The 24875-nt window shown below is 44.6% G+C and overlaps 4 protein-coding genes and 1 long non-coding RNA gene across 15 annotated transcripts in view; 2 read left to right on the top strand and 3 right to left on the bottom strand.

The window, feature by feature from the left end:
• LOC118417618 (calsequestrin-1-like) overlaps positions 1-8071 on the top strand; it is a 31755-nt gene extending 23684 nt beyond the window's left edge. The window contains exons 6-16 of one of the 11 annotated variants that reach the window (XM_035823232.1): positions 1228-1370; positions 1874-1919; positions 2326-2380; positions 2746-2843; positions 3270-3344; positions 3639-3765; positions 5819-5878; positions 6429-6464; positions 7131-7166; positions 7419-7607; positions 7704-7936. In XM_035823232.1, coding sequence (XP_035679125.1) covers positions 1228-1370; positions 1874-1919; positions 2326-2380; positions 2746-2843; positions 3270-3344; positions 3639-3765; positions 5819-5878; positions 6429-6464; positions 7131-7166; positions 7419-7607; positions 7704-7879 — 1041 coding nt within the window. In that variant the 3' untranslated portion in view covers positions 7880-7936. Of the gene's footprint in view, positions 1-1227; positions 1371-1873; positions 1920-2325; positions 2381-2745; positions 2844-3269; positions 3345-3638; positions 3766-4976; positions 4997-5818; positions 5912-6211; positions 6309-6428; positions 6465-7130; positions 7167-7418; positions 7608-7703; positions 7937-8046 lie in introns of those variants that run through there. The other 10 variants (XR_004831379.1, XM_035823282.1, XM_035823240.1 and 7 more) reach the window with 10 other exon arrangements.
• A 2821-nt stretch (positions 8072-10892) lies between these two features.
• LOC118423921 lies at positions 10893-14231 on the bottom strand. Its single transcript, XM_035832240.1, has one exon. It carries the CDS (start codon positions 14229-14231, stop codon positions 12456-12458), a length of 1776 nt encoding a protein of 591 aa, XP_035688133.1. The 3' UTR covers positions 10893-12455.
• LOC118423952 (tyrosine-protein kinase receptor Tie-1-like) lies at positions 11431-12279 on the bottom strand. Its single transcript, XM_035832285.1, has one exon. The coding sequence runs from the start codon at positions 12277-12279 to the stop codon at positions 11431-11433; it is 849 nt and encodes a 282-aa protein (XP_035688178.1).
• A 1162-nt stretch (positions 14232-15393) lies between the features above and the next one.
• On the bottom strand, positions 15394-20904 carry LOC118423895 (receptor tyrosine-protein kinase erbB-4-like). Its single transcript, XM_035832215.1, has 2 exons — positions 20891-20904; positions 15394-18038 (listed from the first exon to the last, which is right to left on the bottom strand). Exons 1-2 carry the CDS (start codon positions 20902-20904, stop codon positions 15548-15550), a joined length of 2505 nt encoding a protein of 834 aa, XP_035688108.1. The 3' UTR covers positions 15394-15547.
• Positions 20905-20969: 65 nt separating this feature from the next.
• LOC118409883 lies at positions 20970-24468 on the top strand. The gene is made up of 3 exons (XR_004830499.1): positions 20970-21236; positions 21859-21989; positions 23089-24468. It is a non-coding gene; the product is annotated as an uncharacterized LOC118409883 (long non-coding RNA).
• The last annotated feature ends 407 nt before the right edge of the window (positions 24469-24875 follow it).

The raw sequence follows: 24875 nt of genomic DNA, 5'->3' as shown, positions 1-24875 counted from the left end.
ACAGATAATCTTGGACCCTCAATAGTGAGCTTAACGCTAAACCCTCCTATGAATACGTTCTCCATACCGACGGAAACCTGAACAGTTCGTGAGTCGCGGTGAGAAGTTTCCCCCCGCGGCAGTGTGCACACTCTATCCTGCCTCTTTCCGCATCGTTACCCCTGCCGAGTTCGCGCCGGCAAGACGGCGATGTTCGTGGTTGTGAATATGCAGTAAAACTAGTTCAGCCCAAGATATGCCCTCTATTCTGTTGACCTCGGCATCGTTGTTACTTGACCGTGAAGCACTTTGGAGGAAGAGGGAACAATTTCTTTATCGACTCGTAGATGGGCATTAGACATCTAAGCAATCATCAAGAGTAAAACGCGGCTTGGTGTAATATTCAACCGTAGAAATGGTTCGGTTTCCGGCTATACGTCCGTAAATGCACATTCAAAGTGCACATCATCTTCAGTATGATACTAATACGTCAACGGCAGACAAACTGCTCCCTGCACGCACTGTATGTACATATAGAGCGGATTTTACCAGATGCGGCAGCAACCAGGAAAGCTGAACAGATCGCTTTCACTGTAAAATACTTACACTTTACAGGCACTGATGAATAGTTTTACCCATGCGATAGGTCATTGAAGATTAATGCTTTCTTGCACAGTCGACACAAAGAATTCCTACCTAGTCAAAGATTCGATGGCTTCTCAGCTGCAATGAACACTGGTTCTCTTTGCCGCAATGCTTTTACTTCATGTATTAAACTCACGCTCACTAAGCAGCTGAAGCTGAAGGATGCGAATGACATCCTGATCTACAACTGAATCTCCCGCGCACTGTTCCATGTGTGAATGTTTTCCCACGCACTGTTCCATGTGTGAATGTTTTTCCCGCGCACTGTTCCATATGTGAATGTTTTTCCCGCGCACTGTTCCATATGTGAATGTTTTTCCCGCGCACTGTTCCATGTGTGAATGTTTTTGGCGCGCACTATTCCATGTGAGAATGCTTTTCCCGCGCACTGTTCCATGTGTGAATGTTTTTCCCGCGCACTGTTCCATATGTGAATGTCTTGTTGCTAACGCTTTTCTGATTTCCCTCCCAGCTTGCCAAACAGCTGAAGATGAAGGAACTGAACGACATCCTGATCTACAGCTGAAGCTCCCGCTAAGTGAATTAATGGAATATTCTTCGATCAGTGGCTGAATGTTTTGTTTTGTCGTATTTCCCTCCCAGCTCGCCAAGCAGCTGAAGCTGAAGGATCTGAACGACATCCTGATCTACAGGCCGTTCGAGAAGGAGCCGGTGGAGATCGAGGACGATGACCCCCACGGGCTGGAGGAGCACGAGATCGAGGAGTTCATCGAAGCCAACATGGAGTACGTTTGTTTGTTTGTTTGTTTGTTTGTTTGTTTTCTATAGTATGATATTTGGATGGGCTGACGGGGTAGATAGCACACCAGTTCTGTACTCGGTGCAAGTCGCACTATCTGATCGGTGCTGTCACGTGTGGATTCTTTCGTAACCTTGCCCGATGTGTGACTCTCAAAAAGTCATCAGTCAGACAGAGACCAAAACGCCAGACCCTTAATGAAAACGTTGGTTTTCCTCTTGTTCCATCCAGTATTGTGTTCATCCATAACCAAAGTGCACATGTACAACACACACACACACACGTATACATATATAAATACGTAAATGCATGAAGGAGAAAGATCTTAGGCATCGGTAAAGCCGTGCCATTTATTTCATCGTTTCTGCAGCGAAAGTGCGTCTGCCTCCTAATGATTATGCTTATACCCAAACGTACGGAGACCATGTAATCTACCACTGCCGCACGATGGAAACTTCATGCTCTAACTTCCTGTCTCTCATTTTACAGACCAATTATCGAGAAATTCACGCTGGAAGACCTCCATCGCGTCTGGGTAGGTGCATCTTCTCGCTTTTAGCCCGCCTGAAAACCTACTCATTACCTACTATGCAGTCGGGAACCACTCTAATTATGGTCAATCATCGCAATAAGCTAAGCGCTCAGCCGGGTGTGTAAAAGCTTTCACGTTGCTGATTCGTATCTTAGCACGGGAGGGATCGATATCGGACGTCCCATTAACCTTCAGAGATGGGACCTGAGACGTCCAAAACGGGACCATGAGGAGGAAGTATAGGCCTAGGGCGGGTTGTGCAATGATGTTATCTGGTACTGCCATAAATCTTTAAGATGTGCCATCACTCGCGGAGTAGCTTAAGCTCTAATAACCTTAACGTTCAGTAGGAAATAATACCGCTTCATGGAGCGAATCAAATGTTTCAATTAGAACTGTTTCGTTGCAGGACGAGGACGAAGATGACCACATGATCGTGTTCTTCGCAGAAGAGGATGACAAAGGTACAAAAGCTATACACGTGCTTAAAGCTAGAAGAGATTAAGATGCGCTATGAATAAGTATATGCCCCAAACATGTCACTAACGGTCCTACAACGAATATCTTCGTGTGTAATGTGGCTGAAATTTCTGTAAAAGCTACTGCATGATCGCTACACCCATCCAAACGATGATGATGATGATCCATCTGTAACGTTAACTTTCCTGTTGCAGTCTTATGAAGGCAATGCATATGTGCGGATGTGACTAAAATACAATAACATTCAAAAAAATTCAGCCTGTCATATAGCTACATCTTCCATAGTTGGTCTTGTTCATAACTGTAATGTATGAGTCCCTAACGGCCACTCCCACACGCCTTACCACAGAGGGTAAGCAGTTCCTGAAGCTGGTGGCGCAGCTCGCACGCAAGAACGCTGATGAGAACCTGGACTTCATCTGGATCGACCCTGACGAGGTCCCGACGGTGAGGTTTTCATTTGTTTATTGCAACAAGTTTGCATATGGGTGCTGTCAGACCGACGGCCAGTGTTTTCTGTAGTAGCGTTGAGTTTATTTAGCAGTCTATTTAATTCATTGGGTATCTCAATGAATTGTCTTTGTATAACATTCATTAGATATTGCTAAAAAAATCCAAGTTCTAAAACATAACTACCACTATTAGTGATGTAAGGTTACATACATACAGTATATGTGCATGGAGTACGAACGTTCAGAACAGCTGAGAGAAAATCTTCATCATATGTCATATCCGTGGTCTCAAGTGCAATGACACTGTGTTAATCGTCTGACCGTTTCCAAAATCACATCCAATTGCTTGAGTAACCGTTATTTGGCTGCGTGGTGTAGATATTGTAAAAGCTCCAGGACTAATACGCGCATTCTTTTCCAGCTGGAGGACTACTTCGAGGAGGTGTTTGACATCGACCTGGACGAACCTCAGATCGGCGTGGTGGATCTCGATGATGTAAGTATTTGTTTATTTTTTGAGATTGCAAACAATGCAATATAAATAATACTACATGGAAAACCCAGACAGCGTAGCTGATATTGGGTGCCAACACATACATGCATTTACAGTTCTCATAGAAAACACATAATCAACTCAAAATGTTGACGTGTACTTCAAATGAAACAACAAGATTAACCTAAAGACAAACCTTCTGACTGTAGTTTTACCTACCTTAGTTTTATACTGTAGCTTCAGGGCGGTTGAGAACTGACAGGAGATGGGCAACAAAAGTGTATACCATTTTTGCAGAACGACAGCGTGTTCCTGGACCTGCCCGATGACGGGCTGCCGACCCTGGACGAGCTGCAGGCCTGGGTGGACGACATCCTGGACGGAGACATCGACTACGATGATGATGATGATGATGACGATGATGGTAAATTACGATTTCCTTTTGAAGCCAAATATTATCATCTAGTTTGCCACTAGGTGGCCGTTTCTCGGTAATTTTGTAACAAATGCAGGTAACATTCCACCGGATGCCATAATTACTTTTCCAAATGAGAAAAAATACATGACTTTAAAGTGTTTTAAAATAGATGTACCAATATGAAACATCAGTAGTTCTGAGGTAAAAGTACACTTCAGATATCTATGTATTTGAAACAATCTCGAGAAGGCAATAGCAACTTGTATAGCAACTTGTTTGGATTTGGTGGCATTATGGCACCCGGTGGAAATATGAAGTGTGTTTAGATTTTAAGTTCACCTGATGATACCATGTGTTGAAGCATTTATCACGATGGAGGAAACTTGGTACATTAATCAGGCACACAAACACAATCATGAAATGGGCATCATCCTTAATGTTCCCCCTTGCGAGGATATTTGAGGGTATCGAAGATTGATGATTATCATCGACACTGCTGGACTTACACCATCAGCGATGGTCCATGAACATTTACGGTAGTTTCAGGACAATGAGTATGACAATGCAAGGACATCATTGTAGCCCATCTTAAGGTATGCTTAGGGTAATTGGCATCAGCTTAGAATAGCATAGACTGCTCTTGCTTTATTGCTGTCTGGCAGGTTTTTAGGTTTTCACACAGCTCCATAGACTACGTGCTCGCCTGGCACTAACATTACCAGGGTAGTACGATTCATAATTTGAATATTTGCCGGCTCAAGCTGATTGCTGCAGTTGCTTTAGTGCTTTATTTGGCATATTATTGGGTAGATGATGACGACGATGATGATGATGACGACGATGATGATGACGACGACGATGATGATGATGACGATGATGATGATGATGATGACGACGATGATGATGATGAAGAAGCCGCCGATAATGACGATGATGACGACGACGATGATGATGATGACGGTAGGTGACTGTTGATCAGGCAATGTAAACGCTTAGCAGCTGAGCCGCTTCATCAACAGTCGTAACAGCGTGTGACCCAACAAGGTCGTGGTAAGTACAGCGGACACCACTATTAACCAACTTTTCCTCCATCATCTAAAACCTTTCTTACCCTTCATATTTTCAGGATGTCACTCATCTAAGCGACCATCCAGATTATATTTCTAACTACCTTTCCATCACATTTTCTAACATATTCCTTTCTTTGCATGCCTAAGGACAACATCTTCAGGCCGGGGTAGGTGAAAAACTGTATACTTTGATACATACATATATATATATATATATATATATACCGACTAGTCAAGACTCTCAAATGTTCTCAAAAATGCAAAATTGAAAAAAATTAACCCTGTAAATGTTCTCAAAAATGCAAAATTAAAAGGAAACAACGGAAGCTGTCGAATGAACGCTAAACCCCATCTTTGACGGGAAAAGTCTTTATAAATCTTACGCCTCCGATATTCCTACCTTTTGAAAACTGATGTATTGTGATCAAGTTATATGTGTCCTGGTGGGTGTGTCAGCAGTTGGTCGACCTGCCAATAAGTCAAGGGTAATGTAATACTAAAAGGATACGTGAAGAATTAGATTGGTTTGATTTGATTTGATCCATTCGACTGTAATAAAAGAAATGCAGCCAGGGCTACTCGACTAGCCGTAATCGGATGTCTAGTTTGTCTCTGCCCCCATGTTGCAAGACAGACCGACAGGCAGCGATGATCCATACCTGCACCCACACAGGTGTGTCTGGGCGTTAAGGTGCGCTTTCATTTCATTTGCGTCAAGCTTGCGTCACTGCGCGGTTCGTTCACTGCGTCACTGTTTTGTTATTTTCTTCGATTTTTTATGATTTAAATATTGAGTAATACGTAAAAGACTTAGAAGACGAACAATTACACAATAAGGAAGAAAATTCGTTCTTTCGTTGAGTATCTATCGAACCCCGCAGTAACGCAAGCGTGACGCAAGTGCAGTGAGAGTGCACCTTTAGGGATGCCCGTCTCAGCTTGTTCTCTGAAGATTTGATTGACATTTGTGCCGCGTGTTTCCCCCACAGATGACGACGACGATGACGACGACGACGACGATGATGAAGACGAAGACGATGACGACGAGGGTGAGTAGTGAGAACTTGGTGCCACGAGAAAAAGTACGTCCCATTCCAAAAGTTGCCAGATTCCCCCGAGCGCTTACGCAACAATTAAGGGCCACGCAAGTACCCTCCTCACTCCTACCGCAAAATCTGACCTACTAAAAGAATTCTTCGTACTTTTAACATGTGTCGCATGCAGCATCTTGCATTGTAACTCTACCTTCGTAAGTCCAGAGGCTTGAGACAGTGGATCATCCTAGAACTGGCACACCTTCCCTCCAGCTTCCTGCCACAGAGAAATGGCAAATCACGGCAAAACTCTTCCAATCGTTCAGACGATGTCTCCTCTTCTTCCAGGGTCCTGGATTAACGTAGATGAATGGACCAAGAAAATCAAGGATATAGTGACATAAATCCACTGTCCTAGACTCTTCTCTACGATGGGGGAGTGCAGGTATATCTCTGTAGCATGCCCATGGCTAAGACAAGTCTTTAACTTTCCTGCATCGTGTGCTCTTGATGTTTGTTTCTCATGTTCTCTGTGCTCGTTCTTGTCTGCTTCCGCTGTCACTAGAGAGTGAAAATGCCGCTGAAGCGAAGACCAAGAAAGGTAGAGATTTTGTTTGTCGGTCGGGTCAAAGCATGTCAATCATTGTGTGAGGTGCTGTCACACAGTTTGTACCGTAAACACGTCCCTCATGCATCATATAACATGCCCCAACATTACCTGGTCCATCCTAGCGTAGAGCCTTTAACCCATCGCATACGTAGATACATTGATAAAGGTATCATGGTTATTAGATAGCCCTTTCCCTATCTGCATTTGCATACATTTTTCTCTTTTGATGATGTCTTTTGATAGAATATTACCTGAATGGTAGTTTCATATAAACCTCTCAGCTGTGTTTGTATGTATGTAGCAAATACACTGATGACATCTTGAACTTCATGGCAACATTAAGCATTTTCATAGCAAGTTAGCAACATTACTCGGTGTTGGTGTCCTAATTTGCATTTCAGCGAATCTAGCTAGTTTCACTCAAGTATAAGCGGCATCTTTGTGTGTGGGTGCAAATGTATTTATGACTGAACGAAGCAGCTACGATTGACTGAAAATGCAAATAACTGCAAATATGGACACCAATATGGCGGCGCGCACTTCGATGACGTCACGTGTACACGTATATGACTTGATATGACGGATATACTTCGCGTTTTAGCCACGCTTCCGCCTAACGTTTCTTCTTTCAACCCTCCTTCTATCCTCTCGCTGTAGCGGCCACTGTCAAGAGACGGAAGCTCCTCACCATAGGTGCGTACCCATTCTTCTTTTGACACCTCCTTTTTGTCGTGCTTTTCCTTGCGAAATGACTCTGTGACCAAACACGCGGGAACCACTGTGCTTTGCCCACATTCTCTCCCTGTACATCTTCTTCCCGTGACAGGCTTGTCTTGATCCTGCCTTCTGCACTTTTTACTTCAAAGCGTAGATTTCTGTTTTCCTTCAATGCCTTTAGTCCTGCTTCAAGCTTCTTAGCAGCTTTGTGTATATAACAATTTGCAGATGACGATGACGACGACGATGATGATGATGATGATGATGACGACGATGATGATGACGACGATGACGACGACGATGATGATGATGATGATGACGATGATGATGATGATGATGATGACGATGATGATGATGATGATGATGACGATGGTACTCTACAAAACATTATGCGGCAATTTTCGTTGTTATTCATGGGTAATTTTTAGCAATGATACGCTTTGCAATTCTATAACGCCAGGTTATGTCTTGCTTCTAGCTTCTTAGATGCTTTATGTGCATAACAATTTGCAGATGACGATGATGATGATGATGACGACGATGATGATGATGATGATGACGATGATGATGACGACGATGATGATGATGACGACGACGACGACGACGATGATGATGATGATGATGACGACGACGATGGTACACGAGATTTAGCGGCAATAGCTCTGTTCCTTGGTGCTTATTTGCACTAACATTGTTGCTGCACTAGCCAGTAATTGCATTCTCCCATTCTCCCTAACAGCACAAGTCGGTGCTGCTGCACGACGCAACAATATCTAGATTCATTTGTGTGAAACGTTGTTTTACCTACTTTAAGTTGTTGCACAATGCTAAAAACTGTTTCTGTTTTCTTTTGCAGATGACGACGACGATGATGATGACGACGACGATGATGATGATGATGATGATGACGATGACGACGACGATGATGACGATGATGACGATGATGATGATGATGATGATGACGATGATGATGATGATGATGACGATGACGATGATGATGATGATGACGATGATGATGACGATGATGATGACGACGATGATGACGATGATGATCATGAAGAATTGTAAATTTGTACCAAAAAATAGAAAAAAATTAACATTTGCTGTAATGCATAGACTCTGTACAGGATCCTTTAACTATGCTTGTATATGTTCTCCGATTAGATAGACCTGGATCCGTTGGTAACTTACAAACGTCCCTCATCATAGCAATCTGTCTATAGCTCTCCTCAGCAAGATGTTGTGTATAAAGCGAATAAAGCTGGGGGAGTTGCAATCACTGTAGAGTAGGATAGCGTGTCCGCCCCTTTGGTGCAATAGGCTACAACGACGGAAAACGATCGTATTTGCTGCTCTGCATACCTCAGAACTATGCACACTTTTGGCTGAACATGAAACTTAATAGATGTTATCATTTTATAGAGATGTCTATCTGAGATTCCAAGGGACCTACAAACTGTTGACCAAGTACCTCAAGCCGGTGTCTGTCGAACTGGAGAGAAACAAGATTTATTTTGGATAGTTCAGGAACAGGTCGGGATAATTACTGACAAAATGATATCATGGAAAAACGGCCAATGCCTGCTGTTGTTTGTACTCGCTACGAGTCAAGTCCGATGATTTTTCTGCCGACGCTGGTGTCGCCAGAATCCCGATTGTTCCGGTCCTCTTCGACAAGACGCCGCGAGGAGTAGGCAAAGGCGTGACGTCAGTGTGACGTAGGCGTGACGTCAGCGGCCGCAGTCTGTTGGCCAGTGTGCAGTGAGCACAGGGCATGTGAGCTATGCATCTGTATTAGGAACGGACCTGCTGTGGCTGCCAGTTACAGCCGGGACAGCGGAATGTTGTTCCCCATGCCGGGATGGAAAGTATTTCCACCGAACGATCTGTAAGCATACCTTAAAGCTTGCGTAAAGGTCCCTTTTTTACTCGAGTGAAGAAATAGAACGTTTACGCATGGTTTGAGGTGTGCGTAAAGGTCGAATTTCATGCAACATTTGTAGGAGAGGATTCGCGATGCATTGGAAGGGTGAAATAAATTCTTTAGATGGCCTTATGGTTCTGACCTTATAGACATTTAGCTACGGAGTTAAAACAAGGGTTTATAGGCAGATTAGTAGGCAGGTAGATCGGTGCTGATTTGTTGAATGTGGATAACAGAGAAAGATTGACTATGTTAAATTTTCCGGAAGAATAAAGTATTTCCCAACCTAAAAAAAGCGTGTTTTGTTGACTGCGTCTTTCAGTTAATGTGAAACGATGACGTTGTATAATGAACTTATTATCTCCATGAAAAATGAAGATATAGTTTTGGGTGTGTCTGTTTGTCTGTCTGTGTTTCCAGAGTCTTATAGTTAACATGGTGATGACGGAAAACAAAGACTGGGCATGAAAACAAAAACAGTATGACTCCGTTTTACAGGCGAATAGTGCAGGTGAGAAAGGGAATGTACTTTGTATCGATTCGTGCTTTAAACTGATCAGCAGTCTTCCAATAGTCTATGTCTCTTTGGGATCCCACAAGAAGGGAAGTCGCAGGGGACCCCTCCGTGTAATGAATTTAGTACCTGGCTACGATGATCATGACACTTCGGTTGATGTACTGCTACTATACAACCTTTCCAACAATAACACCAGAACTACAGACAGTTATGCCAAGTGGTCGTCTGGGGCAGTACTATGATATCCAACACAAGTGTATTTCTTTAGACTGCTCTGGCATTTGAACTTTGTGTTCGCATGTGGTTTTACTCAATTCAGCTTTACGCATTATGTTCAGAAATCGACTGATTGAAGACTTCCTACTGTTTACCTCTTCCCATGCATGTAGCGTTTTCGGCTTGGTAGCACAATTCTGCACCCTCCTCCCCAGCGATACTGATCCATTATTTACCAGTCCGTTTAAACTATAGATGTGTTGATTAGGAGCCGAGCTAACTTCCCAGACAGTGAGGTCCGGACGTGATGACGCTACTCCATTATTCATGGCGCTGCGGAGGAAGTCATCAATCCACTCAAATCTGCAGCACCGCTGGGGCCTCCAACATCGAGTTAAACAGTAACCTTCTCCATCTGGGCCGTTAAACTTTGGAGGAGGACAGCTTTAACGTCATCTATCAGTTGATAAGGCCTTCGTATTATCGCATTACTCCCAGGTTCAACTTCCGATGGGGTCGGATAACCAGACCCCACCCCCTCCCAAAGGCGTCAGCCAGATGGCGAAGGTAAGATTTAAAAAAAACGTTAAAACAGTCACTCCTGGGAACATGGTGTTCATAAGCCAGTTCACAGGTTCAAGTGCGAATGTGAAGTATAATTGTGATGCATTGTGGTCTAATGACTTCGTTCAATGCCCTTCAAATATAGATAGTCATGCAGACATTGATCTTAAGAACATTGCGATTTAAAGACTTAGGACGCGTATAGTCGTGCAGACAGTGATATTAATAGCATTACGATCTTAAGACTCAGTACTAGTCATGCAGACACGAGGATTTAAAGACTCAAAGCACAAATGATAAACACAGTAGTCTTAAAAACACACAATCTAAAGATCTAAGACAAGTCATCAAGCCAGCAATCTTAAGAACATCAAAACATAACGACCTAAAGACTCAAGACTCAAGTATCGAAGCCAGAAGTCCTGAGAACATTGTGATTTAAAGACTCAAGACAAAACAAGTCATGAGGACAGTAGTCTTAAGAACATGACGATTAAAAGACTTAAAACTCTACATATCATCAAACAAACAGTTTGAACCCTCGTGTTGCTGGCATTTCATGATACAAGCTATAAATGTAATATACAAAACCAAAAGGCAATAAAACATACAGGTTTGCCAAATTTCCATTACATTACCAGCACCATGCATGATTATAATGCCAGTGGCAAGATTGCGTCTAAAAATCACAAACATGTACCAATTGCAATTATTTGACATAATAACTGATTACAGACACTTCACGATATTAAGACTCGTGAAAATGACATAGTCAGGCAAAATTAGAATACACTTCTGCAACGCCATCTAGACTTAGCAGTCGGTACTACAATCTGTTGGTATATGCTTACCAGACTCAGATTAGAACAAACTTCCAAATATTAGATTTTCTTTAGGTTAGAGGCCTAACATATTAGCTCAGTTCGTCATGCATGTATATTTAATAGCTTATGAATATGTGGGTAAACCAGCTCAACAGATATTTATCATTCGTTTGCTACTCTAAAAGTAAAAAATGTCTAAAGGGCAGTCTCCATTTCAATAACATAATGTGGGAGCAGTTGTAACAGCCTCTTTTCTATCCCTTCTGGAGTCGGCCTTGTAGCTGGAACCTCGCGCCAACACGACCTCATCAGTCGGTACAGGTCCTCTGGACATCCCGGTGGCCTCTCCATCCGTATGCCTTGCCTCAAAATCCCCACCATCTGTAGAAAGCTCAGCTGAATTCTGCCATCATAGCACGGATCTTTCCCCAGCGTGGCGATCTCCCACAGCAGCACGCCGAAGGACCAGGCGTCACTCTGACAGGTGTACTCGCCGGTCTCGATGGACTCCAGCGCCATCCACTTCAGCGGAAGGAGTTTGTGACATCCGTCTTGAGTCGTAGAGACGTAATCAGCGGTGGTGTACACGTCTCGTGCCAGCCCGAAGTCGGCTAGCTTGGCCACATCGTCCACCGTGATCAGGACGTTCCGAGCGGCCACGTCACGATGTACGATGCGCAGACGTTCCAGTTCTCCTAGCGCCCGTGTCACGTGCACTGCGTATCGTAGAAAACGATCAAGAAGGTCAGCCTGGTCGTCCCCATCACCCTCTCTAAACTGCCGAAGGACCCACAAAGGGTCTCCTGTTGGTGAATACTCCAGAAGAATATACTTTTCTTTAGACGTGGTGATCATCCCTATGAGTTGGACAATGTTTGAATTTCGAACATCGTGGTCTTTCTCTTCATGTACGACAATTAGGATGGCGGCTTCTCGGTAAAAGTCTCGGTAGGTCTGTGAATCTTCCGAACGGACAGTCTTGGCGGCCACGGTGATATCCCCTTTCGGTGTGCGCAGCTGCGCTTGTATCACCCGCCCAAACATTCCTTCCCCTATCAGGTCACCAGGAGTAAGATGACGGATCTTCTTCTCCCAACGTCTGAGCCAGCCCGGCTGTAGCCTCTGTGCTAGATCCTCCTCCACACCCCTAAGTTCACACAGGGCTTCGGCTTCGTAGTCTTTGTGTTTCTTGACGCCGCAAGCCTTGTACAGCACGATTACTACCACGGTACAACTAGGAGTATTGAGGCCAGGGGAACAAGGATTTCGATCAGCGATGTAGTCTGAGTGACGTGAAATTTGTCACAGTTCCTTCCTCCCCACGGTGGCACACACGCACAGCTGCCGTCCACGTGATGACAGGTGGCGTTGTTCTTACAGCTGCAAACCTGCCGGCACCGCCAACCGTACCGGCTTTTGGGACAGGCTCCGCCGCAGTTCGATCCGTACCAGCCGACCGTGCAGTTACACCTGCCGTCAATAGGGCTACAGCTCGCTCCATGTTGGCAGCCACGGGTCTTTGTACAGTCTTTACCGTACGTGCCCTCCGGACATTGTGTCTGACACCTGGTTCCCGTCCATCCCGGTGGACACACACAACCAGCCCACCGGTCACAGCTGGCACTATGTAGGCAATCACACACTTCATCACAGAGTTCACCTTTCCCATTTGGTGGACAGTTGATGTTTAACACAATTGTTTTATTGAAGACCTTTCCGTCGTTGTCTCGAGCCTGACACGTATAGGGACCTTCGTCGTGTAACTGTGCGTTGAAAACCTTGATGTCTAATTGATTGACACCTTCACTCATGACCTCAGATGTATTTGGGAACCGCAAAGACAAAGTCTCGACATCAATGTGGTACACACGACAGTGAATGGTCACGTTGGTGAACATGTAGATGGCCCGAGAATCGCTAGGTGTCTTTGTTGCGGCGACGTCAGGTTTAGGAATGTCACAGGCTACACCTTGCCAGCCGTGTTGACATTTACACGCCCCATTAAACCCGTGACACCGGGCGCCGTTCTGACAGGTGCAGTTTTTATCGCAGAGTAAACCGTATTTTCCCACGGGACAGCCTTGCGGGTGGACGTCTATGTTTAGCGACTGCACATGTGCAAGTCTCGTCGGGTTTGGGGGTGTACCTATTCTGACTGGTTTTCCTAACGGCGGAAACTGACAGACAAGACGGACAGTGCTCTTTGCTGGGAATGTCAAAGTTATCAGGTAGATAAAGTTGAGAGTGCCGAAATATCGTTCAATGACATAGTTCCGAATCAAATCACCCATCATTGTATAAGAGTAGAGGTGGATCGATAACTCGCTATCTCTGCTGTCTGCACGACAGGGCAGGTTACGGAACTGTCCTGACCACAGTTGGTCTGCAGCTACTAAATCATTCAGTGAACGCACAACAAAAATAGTCTGCAATCGACAATTGCTGCTTTCTGTGTAGGAAAATCGAGTATTAGGAAACTTCCTCATGTTTCGTGTTTCGTAAAACTTGTTTAATGTCCTTCGAACCGCAAGTACGTCGCCAGTATCCGTCTTTGCTTCAACGTTAAAGTCAAAACTGAACAGAACTTCTCCGGTGTCCTTACCTGCGGGAGAGATCGGAGTCTCACACGTCTCATTATACACGGGAGGATAGCCCGAGACGTCAGTAACCTGTATCCACACATTAATGACTTCTTGAACACGCCCGACGCGAATCTTGATGGTGTATTCCGACTGTACTGACCAGTCCAGAGGGTTGGCCACCACAAGGGTGCACTCCTTAGTCAGAAGGAACCTGCCGTACGGATCTCCCTCCGTTTTCACACACGGAAGTTCCGCTTTCTGCATGCCCAGCCATTGTCGCACACCGACAACCTCTGTCCCGACTGGAGCATTTTCAGGCACGGAAACGTTGAAGCTGCGCCCCTCCGCTAACCTGGCCCGAGTCAAGACGACGTAGACACTAATAAGGAGTGTTGGTATCAGGTTAACTGCCATGGCGAGGCCGTCCACTTACATTGAGGTTACCGACAATGGCAAACCGTGAACCCACACGGGGACACTGCCACTGCACCGACGAGTGTCACTCGAGCAGAAACGACGTCATAATACCTTAATTATCGCCCGAGGACCTGCGTTGGATTTGTCACACTAAGTGTTCTGTAATCACAACTTTCACCGCTTTCACACCTGATATAGTAGTGATGTCCTTCACTGCACTGCGCCCTGTTTAGTTCTATTTCGAAAGGTTTACCAGGTAAGGTAGCCTCAACAGAAGTGCCTGGGATAATGCTAATGTCATGTACCAGTAGAGTTTGAAACTCATTATATATAGAAAGACTTTACCACTACGAAATGAGTGGGACTCACTTCGTTTTTCCAAAAATTTCCTTCTTCTTCCATTAGTCTTCCTCAGGATAACTGAAGGACCCGATAGCTTTCAGTGCACGTGACTTTTCGAAAGTGTGACGCGAGTAGAAATATTGGCGTACCAACGCCCTATGGCGTGGTCTAGATCTATTTAACATTCTGAGTTTGTGGCCATGGATTTAGTCATGAAGTCACTACTTTCAAAATCTATCCTGATTACGCTTTGGATTGTTCCGGGGTTTCATAACCCCTTTGAAATGGTGGATACTGCTTTTCACTTAAAAGATTTTTGGTTACTTTGATGGCTTCAGTGAAACACATGACAACTGAGAGCTTACAACTTGTTATATACAATATAAAAGCAATACAACTCAACATACAATTGAATGACCAGCACCATAGTAAAAAAAAAGTATATAACAGCTATGCCCGTGGCAAAATTGCGTCTAAATTCACTATTACATAAAATTATGTATCAACACATGACATAAGTGACGCTAACAAAAGGCACCGGATGGCTGTCTGAAACGTCTGACCGTTTCAAAAATCATATCCAATTGTTGAGTAACTGCTGTTTAACGCTTCTTTTACCTAAATAACTAACCTTCATCGACTTGAATTATATGACGTAATGTTTGATTACAGACACTTAACAATACATGCACGTGAAAACTCTAGACACTCATCTAGTACTAAAACACGACTAAACTACAATTCAAATCCATCCTGCAAAGTCATCTAGACTTAACAGAAGGTTCTGCAGTCAGTTTCTTAGGCGACTGCTGGTGGCCAGGATCTCACAAAGATGGAAACTTTCTAAATATTACATTTTCTTTACGTAACAGGTCAAGGGCAAGGAATGATCAACCGTTCGCGCTTGTAAGTATATGATAGCTTGTAAATCTGTGCGCACAAATCTTTCGTGTGCAAAGTGTGCGACACATCTAAAGGACAGTCTCCATTTCAATAATGTTATGACGCAACAGTTGCAGCAGCCTCTTTTCTATCCCTTCTGGAGTCGGTCTTGTAGCTGGAACGTCGCGCCAACACGACCTCATCAGTCGGTACAGATCCTCTGGACATCTCGGTGGCCTCTCCATCCGTATTCCTTGCCTCAGAATCCCTACCATCTGTAGAAAGCTAAGCTGAATCCTGCCATCGTAGCACGGATCTTTCCCCAGCGTGGCGATCTCCCACAGCAGCACGCCGAAGGACCAGACATCACTCTGACAGGTGTACTCGCTGGTCTCGATGGACTCCAGCGCCATCCACTTCAGCGGAAGGAGTTTGTGACATCCGTCTTGAGTCGTAGAGACGTAATCAGCGGTGGTGTACACGTCTCGTGCCAGGCCGAAGTCGGCTAGCTTGGCCACATCGTCCACCGTGATCAGGACGTTCCGAGCGGCCACGTCACGATGTACGATGCGCAGACGTTCCAGTTCTCCTAGCGCTCGTGTCACGTGCACTGCGTATCGTAGAAAACGATCAAGAAGGGCAGCCTGGTCGTCCCCATCGCCCTCTCTAAACTGCCGAAGGATCCACAAGAGGTCTCCTTTTGGTGAATACTCCAGAAGAATATACTTTTCTTTAAAGGTGGTGATCATCCCTAAGAGCTGGACAATGTTTGAATTTCGAACATCGTGGTCTTTCTCTTCATGTACGACAATTAGGATGGCGGCTTCTCGGTAAAAGTCACGGTAGGTCTGTGGATCTTCCGCACGGACAGTCTTGGCGGCCACGGGGATATCACCTTCAGGTGTGCGAAGCTGCGCTTGTATCACCCGCCCAAACATTCCTTCCCCTATCAGGTCACCAGGAGTAAGATGACTGATTTTCTTCTTCCAACGTCTGAGCCAGCCCGGCTGTAGCCTCTGTGCTAGATCCTCCTCCATACGCCTGAGCTCACGGAGAACTTCGGCTTCGTGTGCGTCGCGTTTTATGACGTCGCACGTCTTGCATAGCACTATTAGTGCTACGGAAACAACTAGGAGTATGGAGCTCAGAGGAACAAGGATTTCAATTAGCAATGTAGGTTGAGAGACTTGCAATCTATCACAGTTCCTCCCTCCCCACGGTGGCACACACGCACAGCTGCCGTCCACGTGGTGACAGGTGGCGTTGTTCTTACAGCTGCAAACCTGCCGGCACCGCCAACCGTACCTGCTTTGGGGACAGGCTCCGTCGCAGTTCGATCCGTACCAGCCGGCCGTGCAGTTACACCTGCCGTCGCTTGGGCTACAACTCGCTCCATTTTGGCAGCCACGGGTCTGTGTACATTCTTTACCGTACGTGCCCTCCGGACATTGTGTCTGACACCTGGTTCCCGTCCATCCCGGTGGACACACACAACCAGCCCACCGGTCACAACTGGCACCATGTAGGCAATCACACACTTCATCACAGAGTTCGCCTTTTCTATTTGATGGACAGATGATGTTTAACACAATTTTTGTATTGAAGACCTTTCCGTCCTTGTCTCGAGCCTGACATGTATAGGGCCCTTCGTCGTGTAACTGTGCGTTGAAAACCTTTATGTCTAATTGATTTACACCTTCACTCATGATCTCAGATTCATTTGGAAACCGCAACGTCAAAGTTTCGACATCGATGATCATGTGGTACACACGGCAGTGAATCGTCACGTTTGAGGAAATGTAAATGGCCGCTGAATCGCTAGGTGTCGTTGTTGCGGCAATGTCAGGTTTAGGAATATCACAGGCTACACCTTGCCAGCCGTGTTGACATTTACACGCCCCATTAAACCCGTGGCAGCGTGCGCCGTTCTTACATGTGCAGTTCTTTAAACAGAATACCCCATACTTTCCAACAGGACAGCCTTGCGGATGGACTGCTATGTTTAGCGACTGTACGTGTACAATTTTTGTTGGGTTGGGGGGTGTACCTATTCTGACTGGTTTTCCTAATGGCGGGACTTGGCAAACAAACCGTATTGTACTCTTTGTTGGAAATATCAAAGTTGTCATGTACATAAAGTTGAGATAGCCATCCGTAGGTTCTTCATTGAACAAGTGGAAAGAAAATTCGGCATTGCTGACGTCTGCACGACAAGAAAGGTTACGTGCATTGCCAAACCACAGTTGTTCTGCAGCTACTAAATCATTCAGGTTACGAAGAACCCGTATATGCTGAAACCGGCAATTGCTGGCTTCTGCCTCGAAAAATGGCGTCAGAGAATCCCACCTTTCAAGAGGCTTGCTTAATGTCGTTCTGGCCGCAAACACCTCTCCAGTTTCTGTTTCGGCTTCCACACTTCCATCAAATCTGAACAGAAATTCTCCAGAGTCCTTACCGGTGGGGTTGATCGGAGTTTCACACGTCTCGTTATACACGGGAGGATATCCCGGGACGTCGGTCACCTGTATCGACACACTCCTGACTTCTCCACGGCGCCCGATGCGAATCTTGATGGTGTCACTGCATGAAATATCGGATTTACCAAACTTACCATTGGTGTGTAAATACCTGGTAAATCTGATGTACAATATTTACCCAAATTTAGCACATATTTACCCGGTAAATTTGGATAAATACGGGTAAATGCTGGTAATGCACCCTGATATAAGGCCTTAAACAGGGGTACATTTATTGCATTGTCAGGGATGGGCCCTCTTTTATGGCCTTATATAGGGGTACATGTGTTACATTGTTAGGGATGGACCCTGGTATAAGGCCTAATATAGGGGTGCATGTATTACATTGTCAGGGATGGACCCTGGTATAAGGCCTTATATAGGGGTGCATGTATTACATTGTCAGGGATGGACCCTGGTATAAGGCCTTATATAGGGGTGCATGTATTACATTGTCAGGGATGGACCCTGGTATAAGGCCTTATATAGGGGTGCATGTATTACATTGTCAGGGATGGACCCTGGTATAAGGCCTTATATAGGGGTGCATGTATTACATTGTCAGGGATGGACCATGGTATAAGGCCTTATATAAGGGTGCATGTATTACATTGCCAGGGATGGACCCTGGTATAAGGCCTTATATAGGGGTGCATGTATTACATTGTCAGGGATGGACCCTGGTATAAGGCCTTATATAGGGGTGCATGTATTACATTGTCAGGGATGGACCCTGGCATAAGGCCTTCTATAGGGGTGCATGTATTACATTGTCAGGGATGGACCCTGGTATAAGGCCTTATATAGGGGTGCGGTGGTACCCACAGTGTACAGAACACCCCACCGCCCTGAGATAAGAGTTATGTCAGGGCGAGGGTACTCGCAGTACAACACACCACCGCCCTGAGATAAGAGTTATCCCAGGGCGAGGGTACCCACAGTGTACAGAACACCACACCGCCCTGAGATAAGAGTTATCCCAGGGCGAGGGTACCCACAGTGTACAGAACACCACACCGCCCTGAGATAAGAGTTATCCCAGGGCGAGGGTACCCACAGTGTACAGAACACCACACCACCCTGAAATAAGAGTTATCCCAGGGCGAGGGTACCCACAGTGTACAGAACACCACACTGCCCTGAGATAAGAGTTATGTCAGGATGGGGGCACCCAAAGGGTATAGAACACCTCACCGCCCTGAGATAAGAGTTATGTCAGGATGGGGGCACCCAAAGGGTATAGAACACCTCACCGCCCTGAGATAAGAGTTATCCCAGGGCGAGGGTACCCACAGTGTACAGAACACCACACCGCCCTGAGATAAGAGTTATCCCAGGGCGAGGGTACCCACAGTGTACAGAACACCACACCGCCCTGAGATAAGAGTTATCTCAGGGCGAGGGTACCCACAGTGTACAGAACACCACACCGCCCTGAGATAAGAGTTATCCCAGGGCGAGGGTACCCACAGTGTACAGAACACCACACCGCCCTGAGATAAGAGTTATCCCAGGGCGAGGGTACCCACAGTGTACAGAACATCACACCGCCCTGAGATAAGAGTTATCTCAGGGCGAGGGTACCCACAGTGTACAGAACACCTCACTGTCCTGAGATAAGAGTTATGTCAGGATGGGGGCACCCAAAGGGTATAGAACACCTCACCGCCCTGAGATAAGAGTTATCCCAGGGCGAGGGTACCCACAGTGTACAGAACACCACACCGCCCTGAGATAAGAGTTATCCCAGGGCGAGGGTACCCACAGTGTACAGAACACCACACCGCCCTGAGATAAGAGTTATCCCAGGGCGAGGGTACCCACAGTGTACAGAACACCACACCGCCCTGAGATAAGAGTTATCCCAGGGCGAGGGTACCCACAGTGTACAGAACACCACACCGCCCTGAGATAAGAGTTATCCCAGGGCGAGGGTACCCACAGTGTACAGAACACCACACCGCCCTGAGATAAGAGTTATCCCAGGGCGAGGGTACCCACAGTGTACAGAACACCACACCGCCCTGAGATAAGAGTTATCCCAGGGCGAGGGTACCCACAGTGTACAGAACACCACACCACCCTGAGATAAGAGTTATCCCAGGGCGAGGGTACCCACAGTGTACAGAACACCACACCGCCCTGAGATAAGAGTTATCCCAGGGCGAGGGTACCCACAGTGTACAGAACACCACACCGCCCTGAGATAAGAGTTATCCCAGGGCGAGGGTACCCACAGTGTACAGAACACCACACCGCCCTGAGATAAGAGTTATCCCAGGGCGAGGGTACCCACAGTGTACAGAACACCTCACCGCCCTGAGATAAGAGTTATCCCAGGGCGAGGGTACCCACAGTGTACAGAACACCTCACTGCCCTGAGATAAGAGTTATGTCAGGATGGGGGCACCCAAAGGGTATAGAACACCTCACCGCCCTGAGATAATAGTATTGGGGACAGAGCATAAAAGTTGAACACAGTCATCGTTACCAGTCGACTAGCTTTTTAGGCCTTGAGTGAAATTGTAGGTGTAGTTCATTCATGAATGAGTGACTCTATTAATAAGTATTTTACCATGATTGTTTACCATACTTAGAATTACATAACGGGCCCCTTATATATTTATGAAGAAAAATGCTTCAGTTAAAACTCAAGACAGTTCACAATCACAGATCTTAAGTTATGTATTTATATGCTACACAGTTTGTGATAAATAACAAAGGTCACAGCTTTTAGTTAAAACAACTCTAAAATCTACAGTGAAAAATCCAAAAGATAACAGGTCAATCTTTAAACAGATGCTGTAAAGCAAACTTGAATCTAACCAAGGAAGAAAGGCCTTATAAGCTTTACACATTGTGTCACAAATGTCCCCCATGGCCTTCTTGCTGGGTCCTAAAAGGTCAACTTCTGACCTCAGGGTCAACATCCTAAAGGCCACAGAAATACTACGATCTGATTGGACCGTCGGAAACGCATGCGCACCATGCGGGCGGGACGATTACAAAATGTCGTTACGAGATATGAGATCAGACATGACTACGGGGTTTTACGTATCGCTTTCTACGCTACAAATGGCACAAGGAGTCTGCTATGGTCGGTCAGCAATTTGGGAGAGGCTTGTGAGTGTAGGGGGAATATGGTGTAAGCTCAAACGGACGGAAAATTATCGTGAATGATGTTTTAGTTGTACGTTTGGCGGCCGCCCCCCTCCCACCCTGGGCGGCGCACTCCTCCCCGCAGGATCCAACGTGTACTTCGGTGAGTAGAAAATATATAGACTGTGCTTGCCTTTCAGTGTGCTTCGTTTTTTAAGCAAAAAGTAGGTTCGCTTTTGCTTTTCCCACTTGTTTTGTTATTGACATGTAATCGTTAGAAACAAATTTGTCTCCAACTAACCTGCCCCCCTCCCCCATTTAATAGGAAAATGTATTGGACAACAGGCATTTCGTATCTGGTTTTATGATACAAAACAGCAACAGCACTTGATGGGTGAATAATTGTGCGTTGATAAGAGAATTAATTTGTAGTCACATACATACTGTTAAACTTGAAACCAGTAGGATTAAATTAATGCTTCCAAATGATTATTTATATTTTATAGATTATACTAGTACTATACATATTTAAATATATTTATTCATGTATTCGTTCAAATCATGGCTGGCATCACACAGCCAAGGCTGTCGATCTAGTTGTGACTATTATTATCAAGGGCTAACCTTTAACAATTTGAACACTGTTCAGTAACTGACAGTTGTTTGGTCACTAATTTGATGACTATTATATTTAAGGTATGGATTTAAGTCACGGTGTGTATGTATTAAATTCAGGGATGGCTGGATCTGATTGTGTCATTATTTCCCTTTTTATATGCCTCCAGTACAGCTGCAGTAGATACCTCCTTCAGACATGCAGCACAAGTTGTGAGGGTGGATAGCCAGAAGTAAAGCAAGCATCAGCCAGAAGTTTAGCTGCTGGGTACTTCAAATTATGCTGCTACACACTCCATAGGTAAGCCTCAAAACTACAGTCCTGCATGACCAATATCATCATTGGCACACTTCAGTGTTTACCGAGGCATGCCGTTATCATGATTCTGCTTAGTCTGGTTTTAGTTAGTTGTTGTGATGGGACGAAGCACAACTACCCCAGTTATGTCAAAATCGTGTGACATGTTCCTTGATTGCTGTGTATATATTTTTTATTTGTGTCATACCTGATAACATTTGATAGGGGTGTTCCAGACCGGATGATGATTTTCCGTATCACACAGGCTTTTTATTTGTATTAGACAGGTTTCCATCAATTGAATAGAACATACTCAACTCAAGCGAATGGAGTTCTTTTGTTCGAATTTTTCTCGAATTGATGTTATTTAAAGAATAGAGTTGTTGGCACCGTGCAGGTTGAAACAATGTAGCGAGTTTTATCCTTTTTATGAGTAGTTTAGCAATTAAATTGAGAGTTTTCCGACCTGGATATGATATACATGTATAGAATACAACACGGAGTATTCTGTATCACCTAAGGTACCAGGATCACCCGAAGGCCGGAGGGTGATCCGACCCGTAGGAGGGGTGGGACCGAGGATGATGTATTTCAATACACCATGTTTTATTTTATTTGTAACATACCTACCTGAGAAAACACAAGTTTCGATGCAAAACGCGCCAGAAGTTTTAAAAAATTTGGTGTCCTCGAACAAAAACAGTTACAGCAGCAATTTTAACGTCTGAATCAGGTATTCGAATTTTAGACCACGCCGCCCTCGGTGTGGGTAGAGTACGTTTGAAGTGTTCGATGGAAGCCTGTGTGATACAGCTTTTCATTACCCGGTCCAGAAAACCCGTATCGACCAATATCGTGGCCCAGGTATGACGACATGAAATTTACATGAAAAATACAACACAATGTATTCGGCATTACTCTCAGTCCCAGCCCTCCCACGGGTCGGATCGCTTGACCCAGTTAGGCTGGTACACCATGTTGTTGTATTCTATATTTATCAATTTTCAGTACACATGGGGACTACCCTTCAGTTGCAAATTTAAATAGGCTAGATTTCCACACATAGATTTATATTCTGTGATACTTTTGTTTTATCATGTAGGAACTGACTCACCACACAAAGGACTCCAAACTCATGCCAAGAAGTTCAGCATTCAGACACAGAAGAAGGCAGCCTGTGCTTGTTTGGACCCTACACGGAGTGCTTCTCAGCAGTGGACTTGAATATAGATGACAAGAGGATGTCTGTACGCAGTTCCACAGAATGTACTAGTAACTCAGGTGTTCACAGTTTGGCTGGACTTTAAAAGTTTACTCATCTGTATTTCAATATCTTTATTGACAACAACTTTGTTCTTTTATGTGATTGCTGTTAACCTAAGGGCCACTAAAATCTTCATAGCTTTGAAGACTTCCAGTATGAAGCAAATTGTGTTTCACTGTTGTGTGATTGTATGAACCGTGTGATTATGATACATTTTACATAATTGTCAGAATTACATTGTACCTACACAGGTCCCATACAATATGCTTGTACCTGCATATACAGGTGGTATTTTGAGCCCTGACATGCATCTGACCCTCACCCTTCTCCAAAGGAAATGGATTTCTTAGCCAGATCACTTGGTTGTTTTTAATCTGTTATGAACTTATTAATTCCCCAATCTATGAAGTTTCGAAAATGATGAATTGTTGCTTGAATAAACATGTAGCATCACATGATGCTAATACTAGTAATAGGATCATGTTGGCAAAGTGTAAAACAATACAGGCCCCATTGAATGTTACATAAGTCTTTCATAGGTCATTAATGCACTGCATTTCAGTGTCATGTTACTGTTTCTTTCATTCATCTTGATCATAGTTGCACATTTTGCTTTTTACATTTGTTAACAGTGACAGCATAGTTTGGATGTTGCACACAATATAATATGATACAACTGTTACAGTACACAGTAAGTACATTGCAAATTCTTAACTGAGTGCTTATTGTAGTCTCCAACTTCCAAGCAGACATGTCAGCTTGTCCAAGTAGGGACAAATAAGTTTCCATGGGATTTCTGTCCTTTGTAGTCTATTCAGTTATCTGCCTGCCAGTTGGTTCACTCCTATTACTCAAGTCCCCTATTAGTATTTGACCAAGCCAGAGTCTGGTAGAGACTGGGATGATTGCAGATGAAATGTGATGGGCAAATAGTGTATGGCAAAAATATTGTATATAATTTCTAAAGCCTGTTTGTCAGTGCACAATGACGGAGACTGATGATAGGTTTAGATAGTGTGTGATGATAAAATACTTTCTTAAATATCATCCATGATAAAAGCTGCTTGTAACTGATCAGCTTGTACACAGGACAGTTGACCAATGTTCAATCACAAGGCCACAATTGTATATCTGTTATTTATCTGTTTACCCTTTAGAAATCCTAACTGTCATTGTTGATATGTTTATCCAATAAATAATGCTGAGTTTGGCCACAAATCGTGTTATGATTCAAAATCATGGGTAATTCTGGGGAGTAATCGGTTAACTACCGGCTAAATGTGGGTAAAGGGGGGCATATGATATTATTCTGGTAAAGGTTGTATAAATCCAAGGTAAATACAGCTAAATGTGGGTAAAGGGGGATAAATATAGCATTGAATATTCTGGTAAAGGTATGTATAAATCCAAGGTAAATATGGGTAAATACAGCTATATGAGAAATACTCCGCATGGTAAATGTCGGTAAATGCGCAAAATATATGAGAAATACCTCGTACGGTAAATCTCGGTAAACGCATATTTACACGAACCTGGTAAATGTGGGTAAATCAGGCAAACATTACCCGCTTTACCATGCGGGTAAATGCCTGGTATATTTGCACCTTTACCGGCGGGTAAATGTC

This window comes from Branchiostoma floridae, chromosome 1 (genome assembly GCF_000003815.2).
Source record: "Branchiostoma floridae strain S238N-H82 chromosome 1, Bfl_VNyyK, whole genome shotgun sequence".
Classification (NCBI taxonomy): Eukaryota; Metazoa; Chordata; class Leptocardii; order Amphioxiformes; family Branchiostomatidae; genus Branchiostoma; species Branchiostoma floridae.
This window is presented reverse-complemented; position numbering and strand designations above follow the sequence as displayed.